Source organism: Ruditapes philippinarum, unplaced genomic scaffold, assembly GCF_026571515.1.
Source record: "Ruditapes philippinarum isolate M1 unplaced genomic scaffold, ASM2657151v2 ctg871_1_1_1_1, whole genome shotgun sequence".
In the NCBI taxonomy this organism is placed as follows: Eukaryota; Metazoa; Mollusca; class Bivalvia; order Venerida; family Veneridae; genus Ruditapes; species Ruditapes philippinarum.
In genome coordinates, this window is record NW_026862242.1 from 377,642 (window position 1) to 395,000 (window position 17,359).

At 34.4% G+C, this 17,359-nt stretch overlaps 2 protein-coding genes across 2 annotated transcripts in view; one reads left to right on the plus strand and one right to left on the minus strand.

The window, feature by feature from the left end:
- Positions 1-4,879: 4,879 nt before the first annotated feature.
- On the minus strand, positions 4,880-10,519 carry LOC132718381 (probable methyltransferase-like protein 24). Its single transcript, XM_060702073.1, has 5 exons — positions 10,509-10,519; positions 9,356-9,484; positions 6,880-6,954; positions 5,891-6,029; positions 4,880-5,263 (listed from the first exon to the last, which is right to left on the minus strand). Exons 2-5 carry the CDS (start codon positions 9,403-9,405, stop codon positions 4,889-4,891), a joined length of 639 nt encoding a protein of 212 aa, XP_060558056.1. The 5' UTR covers positions 9,406-9,484; positions 10,509-10,519; the 3' UTR covers positions 4,880-4,888.
- Positions 10,520-13,489: 2,970 nt separating this feature from the next.
- The window catches only part of LOC132718382 (uncharacterized), a 19,717-nt gene continuing 15,847 nt past the window's right edge, over positions 13,490-17,359 (plus strand). Inside the window, exon 1 of the mRNA XM_060702075.1 lies at positions 13,490-13,624. Coding sequence (XP_060558058.1) covers positions 13,570-13,624 — 55 coding nt within the window. The 5' untranslated portion in view covers positions 13,490-13,569. The remainder of the gene's footprint in view (positions 13,625-17,359) is intronic.

A 17,359-nucleotide genomic window follows, 5' to 3' on the forward strand; every position in this document is an offset into this window, starting at 1 on the left:
GATATTCCATACTGACTGAGAGCTTTTATTACATGAAAGACTTTAATTCTGAAACACCCTATAGACCTGTAGGTACAAATTTAACCATTTCAAAAGGAATACTTTTTATGACACCATTATAGTGCTTTAGTTATTGCAATATATTTTTTACTAAGCGTGACAGAAATATGTGTCACCACCTTGTGTTGTTATTTGTTGCCTGATATTTATTTTTCAAAGACTTCTTTTCTAAGTGACAGCTGACTTTTTTACTCCATTTTTGAGAACTATCAATAGCATAGAAAACTATTTATAGCATTGAAAACTATAGCATTGAAAACTAATTTATTTATACAGGGCTGCCGATTTTCCGTGGAAATCCGCGGATTTCGTGAGCTGGGTCATTTTTGAGATCGATGTAAATTCGACAAAGACAATAAATTCATTCGTCATATTTTATACAGTACCCAAAAACCGGCACGCTTCGGCTTTTAGCGTTACGCTAGCCGCCTATGGTACGTCTGTAAGCGCTTTTCTCATTGGTCATATCGAGTCTTTTCCGGCATTCTATTTTAGCATAACCAATCAAATTACAGTTTACATTGTCGCTCTTGTCTGTTGTCAAAATGTCGGATATTTGTCAAATTTAGAGTCCAGGAAATTGATTTTAGGGCATACCAAATCATCAGAATCCAGGAGCTTTCGGGGGCTTTGCCCCCTGAACCCCCACCAGGGCTCTGCCCTGGACCTGCAAAGGGGGCTTGCGCAGACCCCTTGACCCCCGGCGTATTTTTCGCTGTTTTTGAAATTTGCTGTTGGCAGCCCTGTTTATAGCATTGAAAACTATTTATAGCAATATCAAATCCAGATAAATTTTTCATAAATAAATGCAAGTAAAATTGTCCATTAAAATTAAATCTGGCAATAATTCTTTAAGTTTGACAAAGATTGATAACATAAAATGTTATTTTATTAGAAAATCTATGAAATTGGTGCTAGACTAGAATTTTTGTTAAGACTTATATGTAAAGACAAATGGCAGTTTGGTTTTTTCCATACGTTACACCATTGAAAACATTTCGTAGCAGAATGATAAATCAGATCTGGACATTAAAACAAATCTAGATTCAATGTTAATTTATCTAAAATTGCAATGTTTTGCCCTTTAAATAAATTTTGCTGTATAATAATAAGTAGCAAGAGAAAGTATACATAAACAACAAAAAATGTCATTTTAATAGAAGTTCTGTGATAACATTTCATTGTATATAAATCATCTTTTTATAATAAAAAGAAAAAGCAAAATAATGTGTTTTCTTTCATTTTGATAATTTGATATAGTTAAAATAGTTAATCTGTTGATTAGTGTTTATTTTTGATGAAAACATAAAAAATTGTTCTATGACTCCATATAAATGAAATTAATAGGCTGCTTCACTTTTGGGAAAAAATAAGTGGAGGTTTAAACATAGCCCACTTATAGGTTTTGGTTAAGTTTTCATTTAATGGTTGTTAATTCCAATACTTTTATTGAAACATTATTTCTTCATAAACTTTGAGAAGTTCCACTTGCCTCACCAATTTTCTAGGCAAAAAGATCAAGGCCATTGCTAATAAGAAATACAAAACAAACAAGTGTTCATTTAAACATAGTGCAATGACCTATAATTGTAATAAACTTTGTACAATGTATGTAGATGAATCTTGGTGTCAATGTCACTGGGACTTGTTATTTCGAAACTTAAAAGTGGCCATAATATTAATGTAACTTGAAATTTTGAAAATTTATAGCAACTTGACACTTTTCTTATTGATGCACCTTCAGTTCAGCCTGTCAGCTTAATTTCAAGTCAAGAGGTCATCGGAATTTGTGATTCAACTTTCTCAGAAACTATCAAAGCTATATATTTCAAACTTGATAAACTTGTCCATAACCATATCACAAGGTCAGATAATTCTGGAATTATACTCGGCGAAGTTACACCCCTTTATTTATTTTTTTTTGCAAGATAAGAGTTTCTAAAACCCATAACTCTACTGAAATATTGCATAGATGGGAACCTGCAGCTTGTTAGCTTCCATATTTGGAACTAACCATTTATGGAATGTTTGGATGAAAATGAGGCTATGAGTCTAATTACTGTTCCAGCTTCCAGCATGGTAAGGGTTAATACCAAGCAAGGTTAATCAATTTTCTGACTAAATAAAAACCTACCAAAGTTTGTTACAGCAACGTAGATCTTTCAACTTGAAGCTTTATATGTTGTAGTAACATTCATAGCCAATGCATTGTTTTTGGGCAGGCTGTCAACGGCAGAATGTTTTAACAGTTTACCAGCACAAAATGCCTTCACTTTTGTATGAAACGGTTATTACTTCTCTGCATGCAAGAACAGAGGTACAGTGCTTATGACAGTAAAAAGGATTTCATGATCAATCATAACGAAAGTGATCTGCACTGCCCCAGAATTGAACCCAGATCTACAGATTTAAGTCCAATGCTCTAAAAATTGAGCTAACCAAATGGTAGTTGATGCTCTTATTATGTGTTTCTTCTCATAACTGTAGGCATAATAATTTGACAATTAACCTTATGATCATTTTCATATTTTGTCAATATTATACATGTAAATTGAATATTATGAGCCCAAAAATGGCTACCAATGTAAAAATGTTAAAATCTGAAATTCTCATTGGCTGGTGGAGGCAAGACTTAAGAAGTTTCAATCGCCAATTTTAAAAAAAAAAAAATTTAAAGTATGCTGAAAATCATAAATCTGAACCAATATTTCAGTACTTCATTTATTTTTTACAAAATCATAATAAAATTACGATACATACATAAATATAGATCTAAGATCTTGGAAAAATGGCCGATACACAAACATATACATACGCTTTTGAATTAAATTCGAACAAAAAAAGTATACAACAATAAAAGAAAGTCATGATTGTTTACATATAATTATGTTCTTATGTTTATGTACAAGCTGTACAAAAATTTGGAATGTTGCAATCCCTATGTTAAAATGATGACTGTATAACAATAAACAAGAAGAGACAGGAATACAAGACCCTTAATCACACGACTAATTCATGGTGAACATGTATTGAAGAATGTGGATATTCCAGTGCCTTTCTAACATCTATTCTAAAACAAATTGTCAGAATTTCATTACAATTAGGCCTTTTTGTCAGAATAATGAATATTCTGATAGAGGTAAATGCGCTGCCAAAGGCGTAATTCTGACATAACAATGCAAAAGGTCTAATTTTAATAACATTCTGACAAAACGGCGTTAAAAGGGATGTAAATAAATAACAAATAAGATACTGGAGTATTCACCTTCTTCAATGAATGTTTACCATGAACCATCTGCTCTGACACAATATCCATCGCTTGATACAACATCCTCCAGTACTAATTCAATAATCTTCCCTTCTGATATCGTAACCGAAGTTCTGATACATAAACTTTCAATTTTGATACACTAACCTTAAGTTCTGATACATTAACCTTTAGTTCTGGTACACTATTCATAATTTCTGATATACTTGCCTTAAATTCTGATACACTAACCTTGAGTTCTGATACACTAACCTTGAGTTCTGATACACTAACCATAATTTCTGATACACTAACCTAAAATTCTGATACACTAACCTTAAATTCTGATACACTAACTTTCAGTTCTGATACACTAACTTTCAGTTCTGATACACTAACCATAATTTCTGATACACTAACCTAAAATTCTGATACACTAACCTTAAATTCTGATACACTAACTTTCAGTTCTGATACACTAACTTTCAGTTCTGATACACTAACCATAATTTCTGATACACTTACCTTTAGTTCTAATACATTAATCTTAAGTTCCGATACACTAACCTTAAATTCTGATACACTAACTATAAGTTCTGATACACTAACCTTTAGTTGTGATACACTAACCTAAGTTCTTATACATTAACCTTTAGTTCTGATACACTAACCTTTAGTTCTGATACACTAACCTTAAATTCTGATACACTACCTATAAGTTCTGATTCAATAACTTTCAGTTACATTAACCTATAGTTCTGATACATTAACCTTAATTTCTGATACATTAACCTTTAGTTCTGATACACTAACCTTAATTTCTGATACATTAACCTTTAGTTCTGATACACTAACCATAATTTCTGATACACTTACCTTAAATGCTGATACACTAACCTTAAGTTCTGATACACTAACTTTCAGTTCTGATACACTAACCTTGAGTTCTGATACACTTACCATAATTTCTGATACATTAACCTTAAATTCTGATACACTAACCTTAAATTCTTAAACACTTACTTTCAGTTCTGATACACTAACTTTCAGTTATAATCATTCACTTCTGATTCAATAATCACTTACTTTTAATTCTTATACAAAATTCTTCAGATCTAATAGCACTAATATTCTGATTCAATAATCTGCCGTTATGATACAACTTAACTTACAGTTCTGATACATTGACCATTAGTTCTGATACACAAACTTTCTGCTCTGGTAAACTAAAATTTAGTTTTGTTACACGAATCTTCAGTACTTTTCTGATACTCTTACCTTCATATATGATGAGCTAAAAATGTTTGAACCTTAAAATCATATCACAGAGAAAAAGTGCAAAAAAGCAATGAAATTATCATAAATAATAAATATATATCAAAAACAACATTTGCAGAAAGCGATGCCTAAAGTAAGTAATAGAGGTGCCCATGCACAGGAATAAATCGTCTGATATGTAATGGTTTCTTCACTAATAAACATTGGAAAGTAAAAACAAATTGGTCCCCCCCCCCCCAATTCGCCAAATCTTTTCTCCAGATCTTAATATAGCTCCAAATGTACATTTATTTAGTCATAAACTCAAGTTTTATTCATGAAGTGACCCTGTCTTTTCTCTAGATGCTCTGTATCTACAAAATCCATATTCATGTAATGTAATTCGTAACATTTCGACCGGACTATTCCGGTTATGGTCGAAGTATACCCACAAAATGGATTCAGTCGATAATTAAACTTTTTAAACCCTATTGCCTCCAATGCTTTCAATATTTCAAACTTTTCGATAAATTCGGTTTTCTTGATCGTTCGGTCCGTTTTCTTAGTAATCGGTACAGGCAGAAGGTGAATTTCGAAGGCGAGTTGTTTAACGTATTGTAGGATATTGTCCTTCGTTAGACTTTTGATCACTTCCCATTCCCAATAGTCGATGTCGAATTTCACATAGTCTATCACAGTCTGCAATGAAATACATACATGCTTCAGAGATAAAGTAACTAACATGGATCAAAATATCAAATTTTTTAAGAATGACTTACACCTTTAACTCCCGAAAAAAACTAGAAACATTCCATCTGTACTATATTATTTGCCTTATCAGGCGTCGATGAATTTTTCTAGGGCCACTCGCCCTGCTGGGCAAGTTTGATCAAACTTTCTAGCCCGACACAAACTTTTACTCGCAAATGCAATCAGGGAGTGGATTTGTCGAGGCCTGCTTATCAACAAAATTGTCTTCCATCGGATATAATGTTAATTTCCTTTTAAATATGTCCCAGGCTTGTCCCCTTTCACATACAAATATTGTTTCCCCCTACATATATAAAAGACGTCTCCCTTCAAGAGTTGTCCTCCATCAACTATACATTAGTATTATCTTCCTTCAAATATACTTAATGAGTTGTTTATCTTTTAAATGTACAAAAGAAAATCTGAACTTTAGTAAGAGTAACCTACCATCAATTTTACAAAAGAGTGACCTCCCCTCAAATATAAATTAATTCCCATAAAATCTACAAAATAATTCATAAAATCTACAAAATAAGACTTCTCCCTCAAATATACAAAGAAAATTAAAATTGTTACCTTCAGATGACCTTCATCCTTTAAATGCTGACGGAAGCTTTTCATTGGCCAGCCTTTAGACCAATGATCAGTGACTGCTCCTAACCCATATGGTTTAAAGTGTATCAAATCAGTTCTGTTATGTGCCTTTTTCCCTATACTGAAAAAGGAAATAAAAATTTGAAAAATGAAACAAATATATGACACTTTTATCTTCCATCTAATCCTGGGGTTATTAAAAAATAATGCTGTACCAAGAATGTGTATTTTTTATACATAATGGCAGCATAACATATCAAATAATTACTTTTTCTGTTGTGCAATATTACAATGCCTATGAACTATTCTAAAATAGGTAGACATAACTTGAACTTATTATAAATTTATTGCTTAGTGCTGGTTGGTTCCAGGAAAGGATTCTCGAATGCTTCAATCAAACTAAGATAAATTAGTATAAACTAAACAAACTGGAACTCCTCTTTAACATGTTTAACAATTTAGGCCCATTCCAAATTATTATAAATATAATATATACATACAATATGTACATGTATATGTAATAATGCATGTAAGACTGGGAACATTTACAAATTTGTGCACATGATGAAACTTATTATACATGCTTATCTTGACAAGGGGCAATTGTAAGACAAGGGACATAAATCTGAAACTTATATTTTGTTATGTCCCTTTTAACATGAATTGTTATCCAAACTTTACATTTACGGATGAGCATTAATCATGCATGCCATACTCTTGTGTACCGATTTGTATATTTACAAATCTATACAACTGACCCTTCAAAATATTTAACTAACACAGCAATCAGTCTAGTTAGCCTAAAGACTATTTGACAATTTTGGAAAACTTTCTTAGATAACTTAGTTTTCCAGTAAAGCTGTTTTAGTGGATTTACTGCCAGATAAGACCAAAAACATATTAAAATCGGCGTGAAAAAACAAACAAACTTTTGCAAGCATTTTGACGAGAATATACAAAAGTTACCTTACCTTGGATCATAGGCGAGAACTTTACACTTATAAAAGTCATAAACATCATCTTCAAACCGCCAGTCTTGTCCTATCCTGAAATTTAAATTCTATTTATTATACATGCCTTTTTTTGGTTGGGTTTAACATCGCATCAACACAGTATAGATCATATAACGACTTTCCAACTTTACGGGTGGAGGAAGACCTCAGGCGCACCTTCGTGCATTATTTCAGGCACAACGGACACCTGAGTAGAACTGCTAGCTAGCTAGCTGGATAGCTTTCTCAGTATATGACTTGCTCCATGGAATAACTGAATGTAATGAACAGCAAAAGAAACTAGAACTGCCACTGTCATGGCGTGAATACCCCCGCATACCACTTTTTCAGAATCAACAGTGGCCATTTAAAGCTCAAGGACAACCTCCCTGCCAAATCTGAGGTTACTGAGCCAGTGCATTGCTAAGTTTTGTATTCTAAATGCTTCAAATGTGAAAATGTCAAAATCAATACACTGCGGACAGGTATTCTTAAGCATTTGAGCTGACAAGCTTATCATAGTAAAAAATCCCTGTGACCTTGACCTTTGACACAGTCACCTTAAAATCAATAGGGATCATCTACTAGTCATAACTAACCTCCATGCCAAAATATGAAGACTGTTGACCAAAGCATTCTTAATCTATTGAGCGGAAAAGCTTTTTTAGTCAAGGCCCCTGTGACCTTGACCTTTGACCAAGTGAACTCAAAATCAATAGGGGTCACCTACTAATCATGACTAACCTCCATGCCAAATATGAAGACTGTGGGTAAAAGGAATCTCAAGTTATTGGGCGGACAAGCTTTTTTTGGTCAAGGCTCCTGTGACCTTGACCTTAGACCTGCTGACCTCAAAATCAATAGGAGTCATCTACTAATCATTACTAACCTCCATGCCAAATATGAAGACTGTGAGTCAAAGGAATCTCAAGTTATTGGGCGGACAAGCTTTTTTTGGTCAAGGCCCCTGTGACCTTGACCTTTGACCCAGTGACCTCAAAATCAATAGGGGTCATCTACTAATCATGACTAACCTCCATGCCAAATATGATGACAGTTGGTCTAAGAAATCTCAAGTTATTCGGTGGTCAAGCTTTTTTTGGTCAAGGCCCCTGTGACCTTGATCTTTGACCCAGTGACCTCAAAATCAATAGGGGTCATCTACTAATCATGACTAACTGCCATGCCAAATATGAAAACTGTGGGTCAAAGGAATCTCAAGTTATTGGGCGGACAAGCTTTTTTTGGTCAAGGCTCCTGTGACCTTGACCTTTGACCTGGTGACCTCAAAATCAAAAGGGGTCATGTACTAATCATGACTAACCTCCATGCCAAATATAAAGACTGTGAGTCAAAGAAATCTCAAGTTATTGGGCGGACAAGCTTTTTTTGGTCAAGGCCCCTGTGACCTTGACCTTTGACCCAGTGACCTCAAAATCAAAAGGAGTCATCTACTAATCATTACTAACCTCCATGCCAAATATAAAGACTGTGAGTCAAAGAAATCTCAAGTTATTGGGCGGACAAGCTTTTTAGCTTTTTTTGGTCAAGGCCCCTGTGACCTTGACCTTTGACCCAGTGACCTCAAAATCAATAGGAGTCATCTACTAATCATGACTAACCTCCATGCCAAATATGATGACTGTTGGTCTAAGGAATCTCAAGTTATTGGGTGGACAAGCTTTTTTTGGTCAAGGCCCCTGTGACCTTGATCTTTGACCCAGTGACCTCAAAATCAATAGGGGTCATCTACTAATCATGACTAACCTCCATGCCAAATATGAAGACTGTGGGTCAAAGGAATTTCAAGTTATTGGGCGGACAAGCTTTTCAAAGTCAAGGCCCCTGTGACCTTGACCTTTGACCTGGTGACCTCAAAATCAGTAGGGGTCATCTTCTAACCATGACTAACCTCCATGCAAAATATGAAGACTGCGGGTCAAAGGAATCTTAAGTTATTGGGCGGACAAGAAAAAACCAACGGACTGCCGGACAGGGAGACCTGTCCAGACGGACAAGCTGATTCTAGTATACCCCCCTTACAACTTCTTTGTGCGGTGGTATAACTATCTTTACATTTGTTCATGCCCCTAATGCAGGGTTCTCATTAACAGCAGGGCACAGGCCAAAATGACTGGATGAGATCATCATTTGGTCTGTTGAAATTCTATAAGATCTACAGTTTTCTTACTTTTATGCAGAAAATTGCTGTTTGAATTACACAAAAGGCCTTCTGTAATTTGCTTTTTGGCTGCTGATGAAAAATTTATTGATAACCCTGCTATAATGATTGCACTGTCAGTTATTCACTTAGAAGGAATATACATACTTATAAAATTACTTTCATACAGGTATTTTGAAGGTAGACTTTTCTATATTGGACAAACTTGAAACATGTGACCCTTACTGAAAGTGTAATGAAAAAACAGATAATACACTTTAATTATTATGTTACCCAAAAGAGTAGACAAGGCAGGGTTTCTTCAGTTTGAAAGGTGGTGACATACACACATTCCATCCTCCATCATGTTGTGTACCAAGTCGCACATCATTACCACATATCACATCCTTCTTCTCCAGATATCTGAAACAAACATGGTAAAAGTTCATGGTGTTTTTTTTTTACTTGATATTATCATACACTAACACAGTATGCTTTGGTCAGATGATGACTTTCTAGCTTTACTGTTGGAGGAAGACTTCTTATGCCTCTCTATGCATAATTTCAGGCCTAAATGGACAACCAGAGTAGACCCTGTTACCATTCCATAAGCTAACTATATAGCTTCCTCGTATGAAAGAATTGAAAATGCTTGCGAAGCTTGAACCTACAGTGGTAAGAGGCAAGTGGCAACCACTCAGCAACAGATGCCCCATGCTTTTTTTTCCTTCAGGCTTAAGGTTTATTTTCCTTCTCAACCATTAGCCTGCTTTGGGCTACAGAACCCTACCAAGTGCAAACCAAGATAAGCCAGCACAGCCATGCCAAATGATCTGTACTGATCACTATGTAGTTATTACATTTCTTTAATGTTCCCTAAATAATGAATGGTAAATGATCTTGTCCTTATTACAAATGGACAAGTCTATTCATTTTAATGTTATACCCGGAAAAAAACCAGATAACCCAAACCTATTTCCAAAAGGCAAAAAGGTGGGCCAAAATTTCCCCAAAATATTTTAAAAATTTTTGGACATCATTTTTTACAAAAACTGCTTTTTTCCTAATTTTTTTGGCTCAAAAAAAAGAAACACCAAAAAAGTGGTGTTAACGCCTTATCTCCTTTCAAATTTTTCCCGGTTTTAAAAAAAAGGACCCCCAAACTTTTCAAAAAAATACTGCATTTTGAAAATACCCCCTTAAAAATAATAAATTTTCACAAAATGTCAATTTTATAAATTTAAGTTTAAAAAATTTCCCCAAAAGGTTTTTATTTTTTGAAAGATTTTGAAATTTTGGAAAAAAAAAAAGGGGGGAAAATTTTTTTGCCCTGAACAATACCAACGACGCAAGCCACAGCAATCATAATACCCCTCTAAACTTTTTTTCTTTTGAAAAACAAACAAGCTTTAAAAATAAACCTTTGGAACAAATAAACATTGGCTACCTGAAGAATATTTCCTCTCAATATCAGAAATTTCTACTATATCAGGATAACAAAAAGTCTGGTTTTAGAATTATCTCCCCATAATTTATCAGTGTCAAGCCAACATCATTTTCGCTGTTTTTCTTCTGAAATGTATAAACATATTTAAGTTCAAACCCTTTATACAAGATGGTTTTTTACGATTACTCACAATATATAAAACAGTTTGCAAAGGTGGAAAATAAATCATTTCCTCTATCATTTAACTTTAATTATTTATTATATTTAACTTCTTGCATAAAAAGTATAGGTTTTCATGTATACAGTCAGAAAACCAAAATCCTAAAAATAATTCCTGTATTTCTTAGAAATTTGCCTTTCAACATGCTAAACAATAAAACTTAATTTCCAAATCATTTTGGGAAGACATCAACCTCCTGTCTGTTGTTCTGGCATGGTTGAATTTGAAAACTAGAACTACTAAAATTCCATAAACAGTTTGGATAGCTCCTTGTAGAAAGGCATTTTAAGTCCCTGCAGAGACTCAAACCGTCTGAGTGAGCATCCATGGGCAAGTGATCTGAATTGAAGTACTTTGGCACATCTACTCTTAGTCCAAAATCTAAGGTTGGGTATAGTTTCTGGTGGGGTCATCAACTCAAATGTCAAAATCTTAACAGCTTCTTTTATTTTTTAACCTTAAGCCTATTAATGTGAAAATCTTGTGTCATATTTTAGATATGTTTGCTGTCTGTTTGCTGCCTACAAGCACTTAGCAATCATTAATTTCAGATAATCAATATTGAATAGAATCTAGTTTAGCTGACCCCAGAACTAAATAAGTGTGCCAGTATTTTTGTTACTATATATTATATACTTTTTATATTCTGTTTCGACTATCTCCTGGATTAGACCCTGCAGCATTTTTCAAGATATAATTTCTTGATAAAATAAGAAAACCTTATACATAGTCCTGGTTTAGACATGCAAGCCTTAACCATGTTCTAGTTGCTATGCTACTAGAAGAATCATGAATATAATGTGACACCCTCTCCCAAACATCGCCCCATGGGCATCCCCTGTAATAGGTAATATTTAGGTTATTCACAGCAACTTTGGACTATTATAAATTCTCCTTTCCTTGGATTGTACTGTATACCATTGGAACCACCTACCCCCTGCAGTTGCCCTACTCCCTACAGTACTCCAGAGAAGTCATAGATGTCCTTGAACATATGACTCATTCTAGTTTTCCAGTCCCCTGTTTTTACATTCTGAATAATAATATTCTTCTCTTAAACAACTCCTTCACTTTCTTACCATTTTGAAGGTCATACCTCTACATCCCTGGGGAGTGGTCTAGGGATTATTGGGAAAATAAAATATGGATAAAAATCAAAAAAATTTTTACCCAGATATTTTTTCTTCCTGGATTTAAAAAATATAAACTACATGGGTTTTCAAAAAATTTGAACAGAATTTACTTTTTTACTATTTTGTCTAAATGCCAAAGAAGAACCCCTGCCCACATTTTTTCATAATTTAAAAACTGATTTTCTTTCCTGGGGAAAAAGCCCAAAAAACAAAATGGATTTTCGTAGTTTTTGTTCGTTCCCAAAAACAGTTTCAAAAAAAAATGGGAACATTTCTGAAAAATCTTTCCCCTTCCCCATTTCTCCAATAAACAACGTCTGCAGGAAAAAAAAAATGACAATCACCCAAAACCCGCTAAATTGGGTGTGCTTTGAGGTGGTTTTTTGCCCCATTTTCATTTTATTTTAAAAGGGAAACTATTAAAAAACTAGAAAAAAATTTTAAAAAATTTTTAAATTTCCCCAAAACAAAAAATTTTTAGTGGTTTATAAAATTTTAAAACACAACCCTGCAAATTTAAATGAGAAGCTATATATTTGCGGTTTCGGGTACCCCCTCCCCAAAAAAGGTAACTTTTATCTTAATTTTTTTGTTTTTATAACATGCTAAATTAACGCAAATTTAAAACATTAAAACAAAAAAACCCCTGTACAAAAAATTTAAAAGGGTCGGTCCAAAAAATTATAGATGTGTGGGGTTTTTGAAAAAATAAAAATTTTACGAAATAAATTTGATCTATTTTAATTAAAAAAATTGCATTTGCCCAATTTTTATTTAAATTTCCCCCCAGGGAAAGAACCCCCAAAAACTTTATTTTTAGCTTTTTTTTAAAGTTTTCTAAATAAAAAAATATAAACATACTTTAAATTTAAAGTTTTTTTTGTAAATTTTTCTAAATTGTGTGTATTCTTAAAAAACTCGACTGGGGGAAACACAAGTTAAAAACTTTAAAAATTTTAATTTCTTTTCAAATATTCCAAACTGGTGCCCTTATAACCCCGAAAAAAAAGCAAAAAAAAAAATTTTAAAATTTTTAAATCAGAAATAAATTTTAAAATCGTATGATTTTTTCTGTTTTAGCCCAAATTTTAGGGGAAACGGGGCATATACGTTCGTTTAAAAATTTTTTCCCCAAAACCCTTTTTATTTTTAAAATCCTTTTTTTCCCCAATTTTGAAAAACTAGTACAATGTAGTTTTTTTTTTGGGAAAAAGGGGAGAGCGAAATTTTTAAATTTTTGGGATAAATGTTTTTGGTTTTTAAAACCTTTCTCAAATGGAACATCAGTCTAGAAAAATTATTTCCTTTCCCGCCAATAATTTCTTAATGCTGTAAGGATGGAATGATCGGGTATTTAAAAAAAGTGTATAATTTACATCGGAAAAAATAGTACTCCGCATTACACTTTGGCGTCTTGGGTAGGACGTATTCGTTCGGAATGATACGCCTGCCTGCTATCACACTTGGTAGGCCTATATATATACATGTAGCAAAATCAGCATGTTAATTTTTTACAACAGTCATACGCGCCATGTTATTTAAGTAACGCAGATCCCAATATAGTTTTGTGATAAAATGACGTACATGACGTCCTAATTCATGAATTAATATGATTGGACGGCGCAGTTATTGTCTGTGACGTAACAAACAGAACATAGTAACCGCAAAATGTGGCACACATACAATAAAAAACGAATTTAGTTAGAAAATGGAAGGAAAACGATTGGGTGAAATCCCACGTGCTGATAAAAGCACATTTAAAGGTATTTATATTGGCTTGTTATATAATTTTTTTCGACTAGTTGTAAATAAGTACATGTATATGTATATAATTATGTATCAAATTGTATGGATCCATTCATTTGTTCTTTGAATACCCCGTTCAGTCGTTCTTTTTTACTTTGAATTTCATGCAGTTACTTGTTACATATGTCGTCTCATGTGTAGTCCCGCCTGTCGTTGTATGTATAGGCCCGTACTCTGTTGTTTTATGTTATGTTAAATTCCATCTGCCATTATATGTCAAATCTCTGCCATTGCATGTATAGGTCCACTTGTCATTTTATGTCATTGTATGTCGAATTCCGTCTGTCGTTGTATGTCGAATTCCGTCTGTCGTTGTATGTAAAGTCCCGTCTGTCGTTGTATGTATAGTCCCGTCTGTCGATCATTGTATGTCAAGTTCTGTCTGTCATTGTATGTCAAATTCCGTCTGTTCTTGTATGTATAGTCTCGTCTGTCATTGTATGCCAAGTCCCGTCTGTCATTGTATGTCAAGTCCCGTTTGCGTTGTATGTCAAGTCCCGTCTGTCGTTGTATGTCAAGCCCCATCTGTCGTTGTATGTCGTTGCATGTCAAGTCCCGTCTGTCGTTGTATGTCAAGTCCCGTCTGTCGTTTCAAGTCCCGTCTGTCGTTGTATGTCAAGTCCCGTCTGTTCTTGTATGTCAAGTACCGTCTGTCATTGTATGTCAAGTACCGTCTGTCGTTGTATGTCAAGTTCCGTCTATCGTTGTATGTCAAGTTCTGTCTGTCGTTGACATGTATGTCAAGTTCCCTCTGTCGTTGTATGTCAAGTCCCGTCTGTCATTGTATGTCAAGTTCTGTCTAACGTTGTATGTCAAGTTCCGTCTGTCATTGTATGTCAAGTTCCGTCTGTCGTTGTATGTATAGTCCCGTCTGTCGTTGTATGTATAGTTCCGTCTGTCGTTGTATGTCAAGTTCCGTCTCCCATTGTATGTCAAGTCCCGTCTGTCGTTGTATGTATAGTCCCGTCTGTCGTTGTATGTGTAGTTTCGTCTGTCGTTGTATGTATAGTCCCGTCTGTCGTTGTATGTATAGTTCCGACTGTCGTTGTATGTTAAGCCCTATCTGTCGGTGTATGTATAGGCCCGTCTGTCATTGTATGTCAAGTCCCGTCTGTCGTTGTATTTGTAGTCCCGTCTGTCGTTGTATGTCAAGACCCGTCTGTCGTTGTATGTGTAGACCCGTCTGTCGTTGTATGTCAAGTTCCGTGTGTCGTTGTATTTATAGAACCGTTTGTCATTGTATATGTAATCTTTAATGGTATGTGTAGTCCGTTCTGTCTTTGTGTGTATATGCTCATCTGTAGTTGTGACTGTGCACTGTCTTTAATGCTTAGTATAGTTCGTATATGTTGCCCTGTCTGTAATTGTCTGTCTAGTCCCGTCAGTCTGTAATTGTCTATTGCGTTTTTTGTGTGGAGTAGCGGGGGATCGAACTTGCGACCCCTTGATCTGTAAGCAAACAGTGTTACCACTGCACCACAGCGCCCGCTCTGATTAATAACATTTTGGAAATGCCTATATACATTATCGCATTAATAGCCAACAAAGGTTGGTAATTTAATTTTAACACCTTTATCATGGTAGCCATCCCACGTGACTTTTGGAGCGAAAAACAACATTTTCACTCGATCTAGGTTAGATATCGATAACTTTTATTGAAAGACCCTGTCTGATGATATAGCGCAGGAATAATAATTTTGATCATAATGAGAGAGTCTATTAATCTCTTTAAATGTTTTCTGAAACGAGATTTAGTTTCGGAAATTGTACGAGCTACTGCGATATCGTAATTACGTGTACAAAAAAGTTCAAACTTTCAGAGCATTTCGGGTAATAAAACGTTAAATTCCCCATGCGAAACTTGTTTTGGATATAACATGTACAGTTGTAGCGATTTCGAGACTGCAAATTAGATCAAAGTGCTGAAAGCACTTAATGCTACGGCTTAACTTAAGCCTTAGAGTAGCATATTTTTATTATTTTACAATATGGCAATACGTGTCATGTAGTACATCTCTGCAGGAATATAATTTAAAAATAGATATAAACATAAGAATATCTTATACCGAGAAGTGAGAAAATTGTAATAATATCAAAACACTGAAGTACCCGTGACAATAAGCTTACCAGTATTTTCTCATTTTGATGTGAAGTATATTGCATATTCACCGACAAACATTTTTTTCTTCCGTTTAATGGACCTTTCTGGTGTTTACGGTTTTATGTAAATTGGCTTACTTGTTATCCAATCGTTACACTGATATAATACATAGTCACTTGTTGACCTGGTTTGCACAAAAGAACACGTGCTTATGTTTGTGATACTATTTGTGAACAGTTGACCTAGCAATGAATGGAAAAGGTGTGGCTAAATGTTCCGCTACGAAAAACCGGAAAGGTCCATATATGCCTTATAAGTGTAACGAAACTAGAAAAAATGTAAAAAGCAATTCAGGAAAAAAATAGCCAAAGAATGATATAAAACACTTTACTGACACTATTACCAATCTAACTGAACACTTTAATTCTGAAGAGCATTCTATTTAAGATTTGTCATTTTTGCCCATTGATAAAGTGAAGAAAATTTGAAAAAGATTATTTAAAGAAACTCCATGGGCGTATTAGCTTAACAAGTGCATTTAATCCTGATGACATGCATTCTAAAATGCTTTACTAATTTTGTACACTACATTTTTTTATTTTAAAACTAATTTCATGTCAAATGTAGTTTATGCTGGTGTTCCATTTTTACTGTTCTTTAATATTTGAGCCGCGTCACGACAAAACCACCGTAATGCGTTTGCGACCAGCATGGATCCAGACCAGCCTGCGCATCCGCGCAGTCTGATCAGGATTCATGCTGTTCGCTATCAGTTTCTCTACTTGTAATAGGGTTTGAAAGCGAACAGCATGGACCCTGATCAGACTGTTGGTTTTGTCATGACGCGGCTCATTTATCGATTGTTTCCATCGAAGCGTATGGAGCAAACGCCCGTAGCACGCGCGTTCAATGGCTACGCGTTCGATGCGCATGCAAAAGTAATTCAAGTTTATAATCATCATTGTGGGGTAATATTTAACTACTATAGTGGAGTAATAATATTTGAATTCAGAATATGCCATAAAGAACAAAACGCAACATCTTCCTAAATATCTCCTTTTCCACGGGGGAGGAAGTGTTACACGAGGGATGGAGTTCTTATGATAACTTGTCAAGGAGTTCTTGTGATAACTGTCACGGAGTTCGTCGGAAAACTATTGTATATACTGCAAAAACACTAGTCAAAAATGGTAATTTTCATCTTTAAAAAGTAAGTTTTAGGTGCTAAATTGATTTTTAATGATTAAGCTTGCCTTACATATTGCATTATGTGTCAAAAACTAATTCATAGTCCATTTTTCATCGTCTCTTGCTTAAATTCAGGTAGTTTTGAGTAAAATTTCCAAATTATTTGCCATTTCGCAAGTATTGGCCTGTTTTCAATTCTTCGTCCTTGTCATACACAATTGCCTAATTATAATGCAAAATTGCAAACATAAAGCCCCGGCTTACAAATTTATACCCGATTTTTCAAATGTCTCGGAGTTCTTGTGATAACTCAAAGAATGTCCTGGAGTTCTTATGATAACTTTTGTTACTGCCTATGTGTTTCTTGTGCTAAATCACGGCACGTTTTAGCGTTTTCATTATC

What these genes read in the sequence shown, in the direction of transcription:
- LOC132718381 (XM_060702073.1), bottom strand. Translation starts at nt 9,405, where the DNA reads ATGTCACCACCTTTCAAACTGAAGAAACCCTGCCTTGTCTACTCTTTT. An exon ending in GTTCTCGCCTATGATCCAAG is followed by an intron (nt 6,030 to 6,879) that starts GTAAGGTAACTT and finishes TTCCTTTTTCAG; the next exon opens with TATAGGGAAAAAGGCACATA. An exon ending in AGGATGAAGGTCATCTGAAG is followed by an intron (nt 5,264 to 5,890) that starts GTAACAATTTTA and finishes ATTTCATTGCAG; the next exon opens with ACTGTGATAGACTATGTGAA.